We start from the raw sequence: 19,077 nt of genomic DNA on the forward strand, positions 1-19,077 counted from the left end.
GACTGGAAGCACAGCGATGGACAGGATGATGAACGGGGTTCCGAAGGGATCGAGGTGGCTGGAGGGCGAGTTAGTTTGCGCGGCTCCGGCACAAAGGCGAAGGGGCCCAACAACCAAACAACGCGGCTCGTGGAAGAGAGATCAAACTGACCGAAGAGAATCGCACAGGGAGAATGCAGGAAAGGGGAAAAGAAAGAGAAGCAAAAGAGAAGTGAGGAAGACAGCCAAGGGGAGGTGAGGGTGGGAAAGAAGGAGAAGTTGGGGAGTCCGGATGTTCGAGGAGTTTGGGCGTTGTGGTTGGTGGAGGCGGCGCTCTTTTCAGCTTCAATTCCCACAATCCAATTGTTTCCAGTTTGCCCCGGCAAGAAGGGCAATTATCCACGGTTTCCGGAATCTATAGGTTCCTTCCACTGTGGTGTTATGTTTCTACAATTAAGCTACTTAATTCTATCGGTTTACAGGTTCGTCTAACGGCTTTTGTTTGGCGTCCACAACCGTGCTCGATCCGGGAGTCGGCAGAGCGAGGTGGATTGGCACAGCCCCATCGATGTCATTGCTCTGGAGATCCAATATTCGAGTCTGCCTGGTACTCCAGGCCCGCTGGAATAGACAAACACCCGGAGTTGCCCTATGATGCCCCAACAGTCCCATCTTGTCTCAACTGCCCTCCCCGGCATTCCCGCCGGAACACTGTGGAAGCCTCTGTGATGGAGCAGGCGTATCTTTTGGTTAGCATGCTCGGTAAAGCACAGGCGTGGAACAGACAGAAAGCCCCGCATTCTCGGAGCGTCCTGCTTCAAATGATCCAGAGAAAGAACGAGTGACAGGCAGACTTGCCCATCGCGCGCAGCCGGGCATCGACAACCAACTGTCCCCTCTTATGATCGCGAAATCCCCTCTGGCCTGCCGAGTGATGCGATTGTCCATGCAAGGGGAATGAGCCCGTCATGGTGTTCCAAAATACGCCCAAAGACAGTTTCGAGTGGATGCGAGCAAGGGATGGATCAGGTACGTGTCCTTGATCTTGGGACTGGATCATAAGGTCAGCGACCGCGTGTGGAGCGTCGGCTGGTCTGGTCTGTGATATATGCTGGCCATTATTCTGCTCTGCTCATGAGGTATAAAATGACTGAATCAGTACTATCGGCATGGCCTCGTGGACCTGAAGCAGCCTGCCGCTTCGTCGGCTTTGCGGGTACGGAACACCCGGAGAGGGTCTGCGGCCGGGTCAGGTTGTGTAGGCTGCATGCTATCATAGTGTGATGGAGCCAGTGACGTTCAGTAGCCAACCAAGCAGAGGCTAACGGTAATGGGTGTCGTAATAGTAGCGAAAAAGGGAAAGGTGAGGTAGTCCACTCGGCTTGGTATAGTTAACATACGCCGTCGTGTTAGGTTGATTGAACAGTCACTTGTTCAAGCCTGAGGCATCAATATTAACGCCACGCAGAAGTAAAGCCACACTGCGATCTCCAGCTAGCGCGCTTCCCTCCGTTCGAATAATTTGACACCCAACTTCAAAAGCTCCTGCAGTTGATGTCGCGTGCTTTTCACTCAGTAATCTTGCGACAACCTACTCATCTTCGATTCGACACTTTCCTTAGCCGTGATTTGCCTTGTGTGAGTCCGGCTCGCGTCTGATGTCTGGCCGATTACCCGCAACGCGATCGCTCGACAAGCTCCCGCAATAACTCAGCCGTGCGATATGGCGGACATCATGGACGACCAACCCTCCTCGGGTCTCCAGTCCTCGGAAGATGAAGGGGGCAAGATGCCCGTGGAGTCTCTGGTCCAAGGGCGCGCGAAGCGCAGCACGGCGGGACGACACATGTCCGCCCTTATCGACGCGGCCGCAGACGACGATCTCACGCTATTGTTTGAGGAGGTGGAAGATGATAATGAGTTTGCGATGGATGCAGAGGCTGCCGAAGAGGATGAAATGGCGCTCGATTCGTCCTCAGATGACGACGATGACGACCATGGTCCGAACGCACAGAACGACTACGAGGGGGAGAAGGAACTGCAGAAAGAAGAACGCAAAAAACGTCGAGCACAGAACGACCTTCGCTTCCAGACGCTACGCAAACGAGTCAAGATCGATCCAACCGCCCTATCCTCTGTGCCTGCTCCTCCCGTCCGCCCGAAGAAGAAGTCTGAGCGCATCTCATGGCTCCCTACAGTGGAAGACGGACCGACACGATCGTCCTCACGCCGGCAAACGATGGTCAATAAGGAACTGACGCATGCGCGTCTCAAGGATAGCCAGGAGAAGCGTATTCGGATTATTGCGACGATGAAGGAGGCCGAAAAGCGGAAGGCACATCTGAAGCCCAAGGAGATGACTCAAGAGGATCATCTCGCGGAAGCCGCCAGGGTAGAGCGACTGAACAGCAAAAGTCTGAATCGCTGGGAGCTATCGGAGAAGCGGAAGGCAGAGGAACGCAAAGCCAAGATCGAGGCGCTCCAGAATCGCCGACTCGAGGGCCCTGTCCTTTCTTACTGGAGTGGGGTGGCTACATGGGTAAATGGACGGCTCACACGGGTCGGCAAGATCGATATCAAGGCGAAGCCGGAGAAGGAGGAAACCCGCAAGAAGAAGAAGGACAAGGATGAGATGACTGCTACGGAATCACAGGGCGGACAAAGTGCCACGCCCGCTCCTGTGCCGCCATTGAACAACGCAGCTCCTCCCGGGGATGCTTCTGCTCTGGCTCCAGCTCTAGCACCAGCTTCAGTGTCTGGTTATCTTGGTCCTATTCCGCCATCTGACCAAAGGCCATCCGAAAATACTACACTCCAAGCAGCCTCAACGCCTACACCAGAACAACCTAGCAAGCCAGTTGAGAACCCTTCCGAGCAAAAGGCCGTTGATGAATCACCCGTCAACAAAATGGTACCCGGGGATGCTGAACAGCAGCCCGCCTCAGACTTTACAGAGAAGGAGGAGGTCAAGGCTGCTGAGCCAGAAGCCCCGGCGCCTACATCCAAGCCCTCTAAAAATCACCCAATACCAGTCGTGGAGATAATCGGTCCTCGTCGCCCATCTGATTCGTCTGCCAAGGAAGCCTCAGAAGACAAGCCTGCAGAGGTACCCTCGACAGACAAGCGTGAAGAGAAGCCAGATACTATGGACCTTGATCCCGACCTCGATTCCAAAACGGCGGCCGATGCCACCAAGGACGACGGACCACAGCCCCCAATCAAGCAAACATCTCCACAAGCTGGCACCACCACCAGCACGGGTATTCACGCAGCTGCAGGAGAGAACTCTCAGACCAGCTTGGCATCAAGCACAGCAGCGTCCGTGACAGAGCACGTGGCACCCACAGACCCAAAGTCCCCTCACGCCCCTCAAGCTCAAGCCCCTCCCGCCGATGCTGCTCCCCTGCACGCCACGCCACCCAATATAACCGGGGTCCCAAACCACGGCGTCTACCTATCCGAACAACTAGGGGGCGGTCCCCTTCTTCAGCAATCCACCCAATCACAAGATGCGATACCAGCGCCAGCATCTACACAGCCGGAGATCCCGCCGCCCCCGCCGGTCATCGAGCAGACGGGCCGCAACCTGACGATCCTCGAGAACTTCGACGACCGGACCGCGCATAGCAAGAAGTTCAGCATGTACTTCAACGCAAAGAAGCCGCCACGGTTGACCAGTACGTGCCCAGCCCACCACACCCATTCCCTACCCATGTATCTATCAAAGATAAGGCCAGCACAAACAGCTAACCAACCAACCCACCAACCAAACAGAAATCTCCTCCTCCCTCTGCGTAATTACCTCCCTCCCCTCCCGCTACCGCGACCCGGAGACCTCCCTTCCCTACGCGAACTCCTACGCCTACGGCCAGATCCGCCGGATGCTGTCGCAGGGGTACATCTGGAGTTCGATGCTAGGCTGCTTTGTTGGGCCCGGCGGTGTCGCGGCACGCGGCGTGCCAGACCGATTCCTGGGCAAAGAGACAAAGCCCAGCGCCGAGGATGCTGAGAAAAAGGCGGACCCGGCGACGCAGGCAGCGGCTGGGGCTGGGACTGCAGGCGGCGGCGCGAGTGCCACTGACGAGGCGAAAAGTGCGCCCGAGCCCATGGATGTTGATGCGACATGAAACTTCTGCAGTCGATCTCGACCACGACGGTGGACGGGACATGGAGATGCAGATAGATTTCTTTCTGTGTACGATATTGTCATAACTAGCCCTGCCTTAGCTCTCCTGTATAGATACCCATCCGACTCATTGGAAACCAGCACCACCCACCACCAGCCCGAGGGGCCACTTTCATCTTTCATCTGTCTGGATACGCTCGGCCTGCCGGTCTGTCTCCACCCTGTAGTCATAGACTGAACGCCGCAACAATAGACCTGAGAATCTGAACCGCAGCAACCCCTGGACTGGAACAAACAACCAGTTTTTATTCTTTCTGGACTGGTCTAACTTTCCCCTCTACCTTTCACTCCACATTGACGTTGTTGATCTTGACCTTGACGTCGACTTTCGGTTCCAGTTCTTATGATGTCCTTCTCTTTCCGGGCAGTACCTCTCAGAATAGACTCGCCGGATCCGCCACCGACCCATGGAAACAGCACGGAGGGCGACGGGAGTCAGCAATCGTTATTCGATCACTACGCACACTGTTTGCCGAGTCACGCCGCTAGTACATATTTGAGATTTCCGGAATTGTTTCTTATGGATGAAGTTTGTATTGTGTTTACAGAGAATTACCGGATTGTCAGGCAGTCACTAGAGTAGAGACCGTCTATATGACGATACGGGAAGATTAATATACCGGTGGTATTCTAATTATAGTCTAGTGGGTCTGGCAATTAGGGCTAGAAATCCTTGAAGAGTGCGAGTGGTGACATCAATTCAAGACGTAGAGTAAACATTTCCATAGTTGATGAGATTACGTGATTTGTCGACCTTCAAGAGGAGAGTTTGTAGGGGTTCGTGGTTGGTCATCATAGCATGCTACGCAATCAAGCAAGTTGTCTACTGACGTGCGTCACCTGGAATGAAGTCTTTTTTTTTCCCTTTTTTTTTTTTTTTTTTTTTTTTTTTTTTTTTTCCAATACACTTTTGCGGCTAGGCTTGGTTTACATTGCGTCGGGTTCCTGTGTGCACACGTATGTAGTACCTCCCGTGGTAATTTCGTGAGTGAGTAGTTGTGTAGGGAGTCTAGGCATACTGGAATGTCCCAGGTAGGTAGAGGATCTTGAGAAAACACTTCGTCTTAGCGGTACTCTGTAGTAGGTAGTTAGTCGAGGCGTCTACAACGGTACAATCTTCCGGCCTCGAGCCCCCCAGCCTAACGAAACCCTCCAGCGCGCCCACGCCGCTCCAAACGCCGAGAAATTTCTCCGTCGCGAAACACGGCAGATCGACGAGTAGCACGCATCAAAGCACACGCGGCACCGTCCAGAGCGCCCCGGAGCGCCGGGAAGGGGCCATGGCTCGTTTCGCATTCTGCCTGCAGTGGAGGCCACAATATTCTAGACTTCTACAGTATGTAGATCGTCCACGCTGAAGGTGAGTAGTACGGTAGTCCTCGACTCGACGTGTCAGGGATGTGTCACCGGGGTGGGGGATCGGTCCACCCCTCCACCGGTCTGGACGCTGATCGGGGGGCACGGTGCTGGATGATGTATGGGCGGTGCGGTGCCAGGGCGGGTGTTCTCTCCCACGGGGGTACTCGGATCAGGCTGTGACAGCCTGGCCGAGCCTTTTTCTGTGGTGGGTGGTAGTTTCTTTGTGGTCTGCTTCTAGCGGTGTGGATGTGGATGTGGTTGTGGATGTGGATGGGGGCACGCCATCGGGGAGGGGGGAGGGTGGCGTCATCTGGTTCGGCGATATTGGCCATGATACAGGGATGAACTATTAAATTAATGAACGACTGAATGTTGGGTTCGTCGTCGATATGGTGATCATGGAGTATGGTTCTGAGCATGATTTGAGGGATATATTGTGATGGGGTTTCGGACGCATCCCACAGCAGTAGTTGCATATGTACTGTAACAACTCTCCGTATGCAGTGGGGGACGAGTGAGCAATGATCGAGTAGAAAGTGCCGATCGCGCCACCTTCCTCGATCACGCCAGATCCGACCCCCTCCGGAAATAAACTCCCAGGCCCTACTGCAGGTGGTCCGCCTAGCGCCTTCCCCTGCACCTTGGAGGAAGAAGGGCGGGGCAAACCCGGAAAAAGTCGTTGGGCTGCAGAACCGTGTCGCGTCGTGTTGTCTGCGCACGGGGGAGCGTGCGGTTCTAGACTGGGAGATCAACTTGATTCCTCCGACACCCGGCCACGGCGGTGTACGGAGTACCCTGGACACTGTCGGGTCGGAGTGGCGGATGTGGGCTGGGCGTTTTCGTCAACCTAGAACAGGAACAAAGACAGGCGATAATTATAGGAGAGACACTGTTACCTCGGGAGGGTTCTACAGCGATTCGTGGATGGGAAAAGATCAGAGTGAGTCAGCGGTCTCGACTCGGGGGTTGATTGGGGGAGAGACGCGTGGACGAACGGAGGGAAGCTGGTGGAGGGAGAGTGTGGGAGCCTGAGGGGTCCGGCCGCCGACGATCACCCGAGGTCTAGAACGAGGGCAGTCGACCAGGCCCGTCCACCTCTGCCAGCACGCTTTTTATTTATACAGGCCCTCCTCCCCCAAACCAGGAACCTTGAACCATTGACCATTGACCATTGACCATTGACCATTGTGACTACACTACGGAGTACACTACTACACTACACCACGACACCACCCCGCACCCCCCATCCCGATTCCCCTTGATCACCCGAACTCCCCGTCAAAGGCCGGATAAAGTTTAGCACGATCTCCGGTATGCACCCTATCTTCTCCCCTCCCTCGGCGCTTCTTATCTCCCCCCACTCAGACACCGACGATCGTCCATCGTGCGGCCCGACGGGCCCGATTTCGTGTCACAACTAACTCACACCTTATCAGGCCCGGTTCCCCCCCCTCGGCCACTTCAGGATTACGGGTGTTTCCCAATTATAACATACGGGCACGCGAGCCCTTCTAAAAGGATCATCACATTCTTCGGGAGATTCTTGACCTGCATCGTCCCGTCAACAGAACATCCTCACCTCCCACAAATACCTCATACCTCATCTCGCAACAAAATCCCTCACTCCTGGCATCTCGTGCTCCACCGCGGGCCTTGCGCAAGGTCCAGCCCCAGATAAGATAGCGAGGCATTTTTTTCGGCTTCACCGCCAGTCGTCGTGAATATGACTCAGTCGACAGCCTCCCACCGTCGCTCCCCTTCCTCTCCTCATACGTCCAAGCCCAAGCTCACCCGCCCTGGTCTTCATCGTCGCGGCACATCCGGTCTGAGCAGTGTGAATTTGTCCATCTCCAAGCTGGGCTCGGGTCAGTCGACGCGATCGCACTCGAGGGGAGTGACCCACTACGACGATCCTGATATGGCGGCAAGTTTCCTGAACTTCTGGTATGTGGCAATCCTTGTTCTTTGGAGCTTCCATCCTTCTGTCGCCTGGTTCTGCCTTATCGCGGCCCTGCCCCTGTCTGTGCATGCCGGCTGCCGTCACGCGGCTGTGCGTGGTCCGGGCGGATGTTTTGGTTGTCTTTAAATAGATGGACGCGCTAACATTTATATCTTCGAAACAGTGCCATGTGCGAGAGACAGATCACTGTCCCCAACAACTCCCTCCTCTACTGCAGTGAAAGGTATGCTCTCTCCATCCTCCTCCCACACATTCCTCCCTTTCTGTGCGACCTTGTCCCTATCCCCCAACCCCCCAATTCATCCCGTGGATCCCATACCCGTCTACCGTCCGTATCTGTCGATATCATCATATATACTAATACCAACCCCCCAGCTGCCGCCGCAAAGACTCCTGCAAACCCCTCTCCGCCTCTCTCCCTTCCATGTCGACTATGTCCTCCCAGCCCATCCCCTTCCACGCCCGCAGCAACTCCACATACAACATCTCCACCACTCCCCCAAACTCCCCGCCACTCTCCCCCCGCACCATCGTCGCCCCGATGACACCCACCCGCATCCCGTCATCTACTCCCTCCACCATGCCTTCCATCAGGATACCCGCCTCAGTCCCCAACGTCAAGACGGATCTTGATCCCACCGAGTGGAAGCCCGTATTAGGCGCCCGCACCACGAGCTCCAGTGCGCTCGCAACCTCCGACGCCTGGAGCTACCTCTCCCAGTTCCACGGCGGCGCCAGCACCCTGATGACCCGCCGCTCGCACCGGAGCACAGCCAGCCTGCCCACCCTCGACGGCATCGTCACGCCCTCGCTCACGCACGCGCCCTCCATCGCCTCCTCCGTCTCCAGCACGGCTTCGGACGAGATGTCCCTGGCGCTGGCGCATGGGTCGCGCCCGCTGCCCCCGCGCCACAACCCGTTCTTCTCGCTCTCGCACGGTGGTGCGGCTAAGGGCGTCGCCCTGGTTATGCCCCACGTCGCAACTGTCCGCGAGGATGCGGACGCCGTCGATATCGAGAGTGATAGTGGGTCCATCTTCCCTGCTAGCTCTGCGGTGTGGGAGGATGAGGTCTGTGCGAAAGCGAGTGCGCCGATTATGGTGCACGGCCCGGCGCAGAAGGCGTGATCGAGCTCTGCATCAGACTCGGCTGAGCATTATTGGCATTGCGCTGCAATGGGATACGGAAAAAAAAAGATTTGGTGTTTCCTTGTCTTTCTCGATCTGGCATTTCATTCTATTTTCATTTGGCGCTTTTCTTTTGACTTATTCTATACTGCTTTTCTTTGACCGACCCACGAGCGACGGGGTATGAAATGATTGTCTATCTCAGTGATGGAGCGAATTGCTGGAAGAACAAATAGATTTCTTTAATTCAATACATTTGTGCTCAGCACAAGCCTTTTCCAATCTAGGATCTGGATCCCGATTCCATTGTTACTTCTAGTCCATCTCACCCTTAAGATACGCGGTTCCGGGGTGATTAAGTTGCTGTAGCAACTTAGAATCTGGGAACCCTTGGAGCCTTCCGAATCGGGAAGAATAGGTACATAGGAAAGCGACTCTAGCTTCCATCTCGAAATTTAAAAACCACAGCTTTCTTGACCGTTCTATGGCGTCTACACGAGATACAGCAGTACCCTTGACTCGCTGCCAAGAAGCTTCAACTCTTGGCCATCGAAAGCATCTTCCATGTCACCCGGGCCAGTGATACAGACTGGGCGCAGTTTCGGTCCCCGTTGGAGATTCTAGACGACTGCAGTAGGTGGTTTACCTCCATATTTAGCAATATCACTACAGGATAGATCGAAATCAGTTCCACCGTTTTGCTCTCATATAATCCTTCTCTAACCCTAATGCGAAACATGTCAATCCATTTCTGGCTTGGCTCGGCTTCGAGTGTTGAATCGTTTGAAAGCTGTTATCACGGGATAGAAGGGACTACAAATTACTTGTAACGCAACATACTTAGCCCCTCAAAGCATAAGCTGTAGAACTCAGGAAGAAGGGTAACGCATAGTAACGTGTAGACCAATATATCAAGAGAGTGTGTATTGTAGAAAATAGGGAATGCGGGGGGACAATGGAGACTCTGCGCCAAGAAGCTAACTAACACACCTGGAGAAAATAGGTGGATCCACGTCCACATCTCGAGCTGAATTAATACCCCACTTTGACAGATCATCTTTCCTTTCGCAAGAAATTCGCGTGAATTCAAGGGGAAATTCCTCTATGATCTTTCTTCTGATCTTTGTTTAGTACGGAGCTTCTTACCGTACACAGCATTATTCTAGAGCAAGAAAAGAGTATTCCATTCAACCTTTTTACGGTCATGTCTGCAGACTGGGCTCTTGGTAGCCTGCTGGTGGCAATTATTCTTCCCATCATGAATAGGAGTATGGCATTGCTCATGAGAATAGTCATCGCAGCCTGCCTACAGTGGTGTCGCTTTAAACCAGCGTTCTGTACCTCTGCTGTCTGGAATGATCTGCCAGATGATTTATGCTTTCATTCCCATCACAATTGTTCGCCAAATGCACCCGGACGTGAACATTTCAGCAAGCTCCCAGACGCTCATGGCTTAGAGGACTTCTTGCAGTATTTCTCGGCTCTTCGAACACATCAAAACACAAGGGTCGTCAAAAAGCCAGTGGCTTTAGATCTCAAGCGAACATACTTCAATACGGATGTTAAAACAATATTGATGTGTTTCATATCTACCATTGATGACAAGGCTACGAAGTATCGCTTCTGGAAATATCATTACGACTCGTTCTCAAACTCTTATAGCTTCGAGTTTGGAAAGTCCTTTTTGAAGTTGAAGAAACAAGAAAACTACTTTGAGGCGCAAATCCATGCACCATCTGAAGATTGCACAACTGTTACTCGCCGCACGAAGATGGAATTCGACCTTATCACATCAGGATACCCGCCATGGTATCAGTAGAACATGAAAAATTACCATTCTGTGGCTTTTACTTTCCCACAGCTGAGTAGCCGAAGCACTGCTCGTGCTGGCTGGATTGTTGCCGTTGGTCTCGGTGATGCTGAAGCGTTACCATATTTCGCTGCATCCTTCGGTGACTTTCCGCTATTGTTTACATGGAATAAACATAGAGGGCCCGGTCGAGGTTATTACTGGGGCTCATGCGAATACTTACTAGAGTTCATCAGCGGCCAATTGAGGACAGCATTCCCCGATGACGAGTTGTTCAGTTCGCAGAGAGTGCGATAGAAGGAATGCTGGAGGAACACACAGGTAGTGTGACATCTACATATCTGAACCATACTCCGCTTGAAGGTGCAATGTGCGAAGGCAAGTACACAAAGGGTCTAGATGCATCAGACATAGATTTCGCGATCTCTATATTTGACCGCCTGATACTAGAAAGGCCAGACATCGATCGCTTGCAAGCCATTATTTTACCTGTACTTGCGGGAGCAATCCGAGGTCTTCATAAGGTTCTACAGTATCTGAACCACCGCAACTTTCAGTTAAGAGGGGACTTCAATGACCTAATAGCCCAGAATCTTCCTGTTTTCCTCCATGAGTGAATTAGAATTGAACTCAGATGCTTGAGGCTCTAGATTACTCGTCATCTTTTGATATAATATCCCATACAGTACCTCATATAGTACTTCTCAAACTTAGTAGTCATCACCTGCACTATTTGACTAGTCTATGTACGCAAAAGCTAGATTGACTACTCTATTGTAGAAGTTTCGTGCAACATATAGCATTATATTGCATGTAGCTGTTCTCTGTTCAATCTCTTTAATGTCTCGAGTCGATGCACCATTCGAGGCTTGGAAGGCACTTTGCCATTGCTTTGCAAGGCTTCTGAAGACCCAGGGACAGCTCTACCAACTGAGTTAATCTCTTTCAACCCAAGGGAGATTTGAACTCCAGCACTAACAGTGAAAATGTTATTTCTTAATCAGACTTGACCATTGGGTCTTTATAATCAAGGTATGAATATATACAAACAATATTTAATTATATATTTTTTATATCAGCCTAATGCAAGTATCGCACTCACTTCTACCTACCGATTACAGAACGGTTGCATGCCGATTCTGTTACTGCTGCAAGAACATATTTTTCAACGGACTCTTGCAACTTGGGTGGATACAGGTATATATCGCCATATTTCTGCTACAGGGAGGGCAAGAGAAGGATGCAGTGATTAACTATTGACTCGCCTCGGCTTATATCGTGCATAATTCAAATACGAAGGTGCCTACCTAAGTTGGACATACCTAGATATACATGTACGACGAGACTTGATCGAAAAAGAGCAGAATTATTGTGATCAGAATTCGAAATATCACTCACCTAGACTTATAGAAACATAGAATCAACTATCAGACAGAAAACGCATACAATCAACCTCAAGCAAGAACCCCAGAAATATAAAAGCCCGCCACCAACCTAGGCAAAACACCTTCCCACCACGAGAAGACCCCGTGACGATCCGAATGATACCAGAATCCAATTGGAAAAGCCCCCAGGACAACATGCTACATTTTCAAATGGTACCCTCTAGAAATCACCAGCAGTGACGCAGCACATCCAGCAATCATTCGCCTCCTTGTACAGAGGCCAAGCCTACCGGAAACACCAAGCAATTAGCTCAGTCCTCAAACAGTAAGAGTCAACAGGAAAGGAACACTTACATAAGGCTTAGAACAGTGCGCGTCCCCCTTACTAGGGTAGCACTGCCCCATACAGAACGAATTGCCCTCATCCTTGCCATGTGGCTTCTGCATTAGCACCGGGGCGACATCGCTACCTGGCATCAGGGGATCAACAGGCGCGAGCCCGCCATGCAGCGCGGCAGGCTCCACAGGACCCTGGGCAGCTGGCATGCGCAGACCTTGGTGCTGTTTCTGGTTCTGGGTGCCGAACTGGGACGAGGGCGAGGGTGTTGCCGCGGAAGCTATATACTGCGAGTGCGAGGAGGAAGGGCTGGCGACAGGGCGCATGGAGGAATGTGACTGCGCGTCAGCTTTCACCATCGGCCGGAACGAGTGGTGCGCCATGTAGTGCGAGGCCGAGGACTGCGCGACCTTCGAGCTGGAGGCCGCGGGCGTGGCCATGTCTGAGGCGACGGTGGGCGAGGGCGAGGGCGAGGGCGAGGGCGTCCTCCAGACTGAGAGGCTGGGGACCGCGGGGTGGATGCCTTGAGCTGGGACTTGAGCAGCTAACAGGGCGGTTGAGACCGCGAGGATGGAGGTGAGCTGCATTTTGGTTGGTGGCTAGGGCTGCGTTATATGTTCTTGATATCGAGGTTGAGGGTGCGGTGTTGCTTGTCGATTCGCTCGCAGGTGGTCGTTGTCGCTGGCGATGGTGACGAGGAGATGATAGAGGGAGATGCCCATGCGGGCTGCATGGCTTTTTTGTCACTCAGCATTGGGCGTTGCAAGGGTTGTTTTGGGGCTGACGTCGATGCATTTTTGGGTTGCGCGTTCGAGGAATGCGAGATGTATACTCTACGACGCGTTTTAGCCTATAGAAGATGAGAACTTCAACGGCCAGCCGGATGTGAACCAGCGTTCTTTGCTGGTAGCTTCCTTTTTATTGGACAGGGGGGTTTGATTGATTTGGTATTTTCGTGAAACATCCTGGGAGGGAAATATTTTGATTGTGCTCCGGAGACATCTGTAAGTCGCAGGTGGGATTTTCCCTGCATATCCAGGGCGGCGAATGGAGTTTAGAGCTTGCAGATTTGTTCTTCCGAGACAAACGGTCCTACCTCGACAAGCATACTGCGTAAATGTGTTGAAGACAGAATGTACATATCTGCGGTTTAGTTGAATGATTCAAAGGGATTGTTTCGTTCGCAGAGTAGTAGATGGAACGGGGGGGCCTATTGGGAGTGTGACGTAAATCTACCTGCCAAGGAGAAATCCTCAGGTGATTCTGAAATTTCTACGGAGTAAATCTCAAACAAATGGTATATTGAGATGACCACGGCTCTCGTTCGGCGATTCGGACCCGGCCATGCAGCAACCAGAGATCGCGGAACCCCCCCGAAAGAGGACTAGCGTGCAACTACCAAGCGTCAAGCCCTCAATTATCGGATTAGATGTTCGAGTAGACTCGCAGGAACTTGGCCGAACCGCCTGACCGAAATGTCATGCAATTGGTGCGTCACAAACTCGCGTCTTAGCTCAGCGGGTGTGTGGCGAGTCCATGTAGGGCGGTTCCAGCAGGTCGCGGCCCTCCTAGAAGAAAATCTTATCAGTAATGGGCAATGACCTGCTAGCGCTCGATACAAAGCTTCAAGGCTATTAGAAATAGAAATCGCATTCGGCTTGGAAAACGGGCCATTTCTGAAGGGCTCCGTCGGTCCGCGACTAGCTGGGGAAAATCACGGCGAGCAGCGACAGCTTGGGGAAAGCTTGGAAAAACTTGGAACCAACCAAGGACGCTGTGAACGGTGGTTGTCAACCTGTCAACCTGTGACTGGTTCTCTGCGTCAGATGCCCTTCTTTTGTTCCCCCCGGAGGTTGAAGGCCCGTTTCGTCACCTGCCGTCTCAACCAAGGTAATCTGGCTTGGTTAGCTGGTCAGTTCCTGGATATCATTTATGAGTTCCCCTATCAGAGGCTGGCTAGTTCGCTTAGATCTCCGAGCTCGTTAGTCCGCAACCTGCTCGTACATTGTCCGGTTAAAGGGCAGATAAAAGGCAATTTTCTCGCACAAAAAACCGGTCCTCTCTGCCCGGCTCCTATCGCCGGCACCACTCACTCGTGCGTTTGCATGATGTAGGCCAGCAGAGACGCCCAAGAAGCGTGGGGTGGGATCGGCACCAAGGATTCTGCAGCGCGATCGCGTCGAACCGGCGCTGAAAGTACACCAGCGTCTCGCCGTGATGATCGCCCTCTGCCCCTATACACACATTTCCCCGTCGACGTGTCCGATCAAGACAGCTCACCCACGCAGGAGGTGGTCGTGACAAGACATCGGATCAGTCTTGCCTCGGCAACGATAACATCTTCTGTCAAGTCGGGCAACGGAAAAGATGTGCATCAGGGCCCCGGGGGAGAATGCGCCGCCTCTGTTCTCAACTACCCGCACACTCGCGCCGTGAAGCAACTGATAGCATCATGCTATGTCGGTTCGACGAATCTTCTGCATAGCAGGACCGCCTCTGGGAGATGCAGACTCAACGCACAAGACGTAAATGTGACGCCCGGTTAGGATAAGGCCACCGACCAGGTGGAGCCCAGCCCCAATGGCTTCGCCAGGAACACTTTTCCCATGTCAGCGTCTCCAATGGGGGGCCACAGGCGGCAGAGAACAGGATTTTTCGTCTATCCCTCGCCCTTTGGTGGGTCAACAGCCGTCGGGACTCCTGGGTGATCTGCCGTTCTCCTTTGTGAGCGACCATGCCAGACGAGGATTTCGTCTTCTGTGACGGATGCAGGGCCGGCTTGAAAAAGCTGGACAATCTCTCCTGAGTGTTTCACGGCTTTGTTCTCCCTAGTGTCTCGTGCGTCTGTGATGCTCAGGCACGGGCCAGGTCGTCCGCGTCGCTGAAGACGGATCAAAGCCAGGCACTGATTTTCCAGGGTCTGAAAACAAAACCCTGCTGGCCATGATGAAGAATGGCGCTAGGTTCTGAAGGACTGCACGTGGTCTCGACCGGGTGTGTCACGCATGTCACTGGCATGGAGTGATCTCAAGAGGCAGCGAATCCTCTCGCCGACCGTGCCCTGGCACCTCGCCACTACTAACGCACAACCATCTGCTCCGAGTCACTAATCACAGCAGGCGAAATCAAGGATGTCACGAATACCCTTTTCTCACGTAGACATTGGCGATGCCAGTCCGTTGCTGACGAGGTCCAGGGTGGCTGACCGCTGACAGCGCATAGCCCATCACAACACCACCGGCCTATCCCTAACCCTCAGCGCGAAATACCACGACGACTACTGTCTATTCCACCAGGAAGCCAAGATGGACAAAGAACAAAGATGGAACCCTTCCGCATCAGGATGCAAAAGGACCTACCAGATCACTTCTCCTGGGCGCGCGTACACCACCAAAGGGTCATTGCCTTCAGCGGCGAACATCGCACCCCCAACCACCATCAGTGGACCCCATCAGCGGACCTGGTGCACGGGCGGATGCTCTTATACTGCCGGAGGATAAGAACAGAGCAACACTCAGGCTGCAGATGGTCATGGTGAAGCCCATCCGGGACATCAGGGATAGGACGGTCACCGCACCCAGGTTCTTGCCGAGTCACCCAAGGGCAGTGACTGGCGTTGAGAGTGAAACTGTCGAAACCTGATCACCACAATCAAAAGGGGTCCTCGAGATACCTTCCAGACGGTATTGCTCATCATGACTGGCCGACCGGCAGTGATCATCGCCTTGAGCCAGCAGAGATACCGGGATACCAGTCTGCAGACATCGGCGTTGTCAACGTACACTCTCCAGCTACAAATATTCACCAACACCATGACCGCAACAAGACAGCAATCTCCAACAGTCGAGAAGTTGTCGTTTCATCGGACAAAGATGGGAGCTGGATGATGGCAGGGTCCCACGGACGTGTGTACCCAACATGCACACTCCATGTTGCACCTTCAACAAGCCACAACACCTGGCCGGAACCATACCTCCTCTCAAAAGATCTTTCTCCGACGCGCAAACATCTTGAACACCATGTTAACATCGTCATCATTATCCGCCATGTCGGTGAACGCGACTGTATCCTGATGTCGGATGACTGTAGGTCATTCTCATGACCAAAGTACGCCTTCCAAGAGTGAATACCAGCCCCGCTCTGACCTTGCAGGTAACAACGGGTGACACATTCCGCTCGAATCAATCTTGGGGATTTGACACTCTTGGAAACGCCACCCTCACTAACTCCACGCCCAAGTGTGTGGAACGAAGAGCCCAAGAAACGCGAATGTGAACAGACCTGAACTCGACGCTATAGGGTAGGATGGCTAGGGTATGGGAACGACGGCGCTTCGCGAAGCGTGGATCTCCTATCTGTCCACGGCATGCATCCTATACCCAGCCGACTTTTACTCAGAAAGTGTTCAGCGGGACGTGGCTTGGGTCGGGCGTCGAGCGAAAGAAAGGTGTTGGGAGGGGAGGTGGTGAACCATGGAGTACATCATCTTTGGTGGCTTGGAGATGATCCCCAGGCCGGCCGAACAGGGCAAGGGGACGAATGGTGGACTTGGAAGTTCGTTCGATGGAAAGGAAGGAGAGAAGGAGCCAACGGGGGCCAGAGGGCGCGCCTGTGGTCTTCGACGAGCAGTGGAATTTGCCAACGTCTGGTTTACGCTGGAGGAAAAAGCTCGTTAGTCACCTGCCAAGCGAGCCTCTCTCCATTTCAAGATGCAATCAGCAGTCGACCTGAGCTTTGAGGGTCTGTACCATGATGCTGGATGTTGAGATCGGGAGCAGTCTGCCTTCAGGGCCCACGGAGCGGGCCCACGGCACAGGATTCTTCCAAACTGACCTGATTCACAACCGCCTGCCAGCAGACTGTGGGTGACAAGAGCTAAGAGCCAAGAGCCATTAGAGTCATGACTTATCGCGGCTCGCATGGCTACCTGCACCCCGTGGACATTCGCCTGTGTCCGTGGAGCCTGTGGCAGCTGCACACGGGGCGTAAGCGCGCAACTTTCTCGCCTCGATGCTGTCATCGGGGTTTGAAACCTCACGATCAAGGGTTTCCGCATGTCTGTCAGTGCCGCCGATGTGGCCAAGTACCGATGATCAATCTGCTTTGCTGCGAGTGTGGAAGGCATGGGTGGTCAGTTCCTGGAAACAAGATCAATACTAAAACAAAGGACGCAGTTGCCCGATCATCAAGCCCATACCCCCTCCCGATCAGCAGCAGCAGCAGCTACTACAAATATTAGCGGAACCTAACCCAAAGTTCCTGGTATGTGTTCTTGCAGAAGCCCGAGGGGAAGCTAAGCAATGCTGTTCATCGGAGTTCAGCCCGACCCTTCGGAGGCTCGAGACGCCCCCAAATGGAAACTCGGGAGAATCTTCAACCAGCACCGCCGATCAGCGTCAGCATCGCCTCTTGTCCCATGATCTAGCAGGCAGGAATCGGTGATATTTCCCAGGATCGATATGATATGGTCAAGGGAGGCGAAAAGTCCAGAAACAAACCTCAGGATATGATGCTTCGCAGTTGCGAGGCGATGGAAAACTCCACCCAATTGGTTGGCAGTATTTTCCGGCTCCGACGAGAGGCTGTGATTCGTGAGAACTCAACACGGCAATGAAGCCATCAAACCTAGCGCTTTTCAAAACCGACCCATGAACAAAGTCCCGGGATGACCGAACCGTGTTGACGATAGGGGTCCACATGCCTCCGTTGGGCAGGCCAAGGCTTGCGCAAGGCTGTCATCGTCGGTTTGCTGGCTGAGTGACTAGCTCAGATTGGCGGCAATGCAGTGGGCTCAGCATCCTTTTTCCACGCCTCTTAAAGTAGAGCGTCCCGCCTCTTCTCTTACTTCGTCCCTAACGACGGCTGTCTCGCGCCCGCAAGCCCCATTTCCATCGGAATCTTCTCTTCGCTACGCAGAAGGTGCCTCGCTGGAGTTCAAGGCGCCCGATATCTTGGTGTTTTTAGAAGTACATCCCCCACAAACTCATTGTCCCCGTATGGCCGACCGCTCTCCTCCCTGTTCAATTTCGTTGTTCTTGTTCTTGTCCTTGTCTTTAACCCCTCAGCCATGTCGCTTCTATGCCCTATAGCTTTGCTGGCTATTATGCACATCTATTTTCTGTTTCTCTCTCAAACCCTCTTGCTTGGGTCTTCCTGCTTGCCATCCCCTTCGATATGCTGTCAGTCTGCCGGACGCTGACCGTCCCTCTCGAAGAGGACGTAATCCAGCAAGGATCCGCAGCCTAGAACCGTGTCCCGTCGATTCCAGTGCTCTTGTCCGGCTTTCGTGAGCCGAGACGTTCCGGTAAGTCTGCAGTCCCACGGTCTTGTCCAAATGTCCGCATACCCACCTATATCCGCGTGCTCGTAGTATCGTCCCGCGACACCGCCAACCACAAGACAGCATGTCATCCCGAAGACCAGACAACAACCCCTCCTCAGGCCATCATGGTGCCCCGGCAGGGCCGGCAGGGGGCGGTCACGGAGCCCAGGGCTCGTCTGCACGACAAAGGTAAGCAGCACGCTTCTGGCTACGTCCGATGTCTGCGTTCTCTTGACGCTCATGCCCTTGCCATGCGGCAAGGGACAGACACGACAACGGCACCATGCCAGCCTTGGCTGTGCGTTCACCGGTTGAGCCTAACTCCTTCGCAACTTCAACAGCAGCAGCGACCAAGCATCCCAGGAGAGACTAGCCTACTATCGGTCCTACACGGATAAACTGCTTGGCTTTATCTCGCACAGCGACCCGGAGACGCTGACTCGCCTCATCTCCGTCATCCGCTCGGGCGCTTCGGACGCTCAGATCCTCGACACCATCGACCGGCTCTCCCCCCAGTCTGGTAGCCAGCGAAATGGAGTGCCCAGGCGTTCCCAGTGATTACACCCTCCGATGGCCATTGACGTTCTCTTGGTGGCGTGGTGCTCATCCCCGG

At 53.5% G+C, this 19,077-nt stretch overlaps 6 protein-coding genes across 6 annotated transcripts; 5 read left to right on the forward strand and 1 right to left on the reverse strand.

Annotated features, from left to right (window-relative positions):
* Nucleotides 1-1,702: 1,702 nt before the first annotated feature.
* On the forward strand, nucleotides 1,703-4,106 carry N7482_007743 (putative signal transducer; the record flags this gene model as incomplete). Its single annotated transcript, XM_056689867.1, has 2 exons — nucleotides 1,703-3,656; nucleotides 3,712-4,106. The coding sequence occupies 2 exons, from the start codon at nucleotides 1,703-1,705 to the stop codon at nucleotides 4,104-4,106; spliced, it is 2,349 nt and encodes a 782-aa protein (XP_056542296.1).
* A 3,141-nt stretch (nucleotides 4,107-7,247) lies between these two features.
* N7482_007744 (uncharacterized protein) lies at nucleotides 7,248-8,610 on the forward strand (the record flags this gene model as incomplete). The annotated part of the gene is made up of 3 exons (XM_056689868.1): nucleotides 7,248-7,468; nucleotides 7,648-7,707; nucleotides 7,860-8,610. 3 exons carry the CDS (start codon nucleotides 7,248-7,250, stop codon nucleotides 8,608-8,610), a joined length of 1,032 nt encoding a protein of 343 aa, XP_056542297.1.
* A 3,415-nt stretch (nucleotides 8,611-12,025) lies between these two features.
* Nucleotides 12,026-12,729, reverse strand: N7482_007745 (uncharacterized protein; the record flags this gene model as incomplete). Its single annotated transcript, XM_056689869.1, has 2 exons — nucleotides 12,026-12,091; nucleotides 12,160-12,729. The coding sequence occupies 2 exons, from the start codon at nucleotides 12,727-12,729 to the stop codon at nucleotides 12,026-12,028; spliced, it is 636 nt and encodes a 211-aa protein (XP_056542298.1).
* Nucleotides 12,730-15,273: 2,544 nt separating this feature from the next.
* On the forward strand, nucleotides 15,274-16,308 carry N7482_007746 (uncharacterized protein; the record flags this gene model as incomplete). Its single annotated transcript, XM_056689870.1, has 4 exons — nucleotides 15,274-15,316; nucleotides 15,365-15,605; nucleotides 15,857-16,227; nucleotides 16,295-16,308. The coding sequence occupies 4 exons, from the start codon at nucleotides 15,274-15,276 to the stop codon at nucleotides 16,306-16,308; spliced, it is 669 nt and encodes a 222-aa protein (XP_056542299.1).
* A 306-nt stretch (nucleotides 16,309-16,614) lies between these two features.
* N7482_007747 (uncharacterized protein) lies at nucleotides 16,615-16,818 on the forward strand (the record flags this gene model as incomplete). Its single annotated transcript, XM_056689871.1, has 1 exon — nucleotides 16,615-16,818. One exon carries the CDS (start codon nucleotides 16,615-16,617, stop codon nucleotides 16,816-16,818), a length of 204 nt encoding a protein of 67 aa, XP_056542300.1.
* A 1,771-nt stretch (nucleotides 16,819-18,589) lies between these two features.
* Nucleotides 18,590-19,022, forward strand: N7482_007748 (uncharacterized protein; the record flags this gene model as incomplete). Its single annotated transcript, XM_056689872.1, has 2 exons — nucleotides 18,590-18,762; nucleotides 18,806-19,022. The coding sequence occupies 2 exons, from the start codon at nucleotides 18,590-18,592 to the stop codon at nucleotides 19,020-19,022; spliced, it is 390 nt and encodes a 129-aa protein (XP_056542301.1).
* Nucleotides 19,023-19,077: the final 55 nt, after the last annotated feature.

Source organism: Penicillium canariense (assembly GCF_028826845.1).
Source record: "Penicillium canariense strain IBT 26290 chromosome Unknown utg000004l_segment0_segment0, whole genome shotgun sequence".
Lineage (NCBI taxonomy): Eukaryota > Fungi > Ascomycota > Eurotiomycetes > Eurotiales > Aspergillaceae > Penicillium > Penicillium canariense.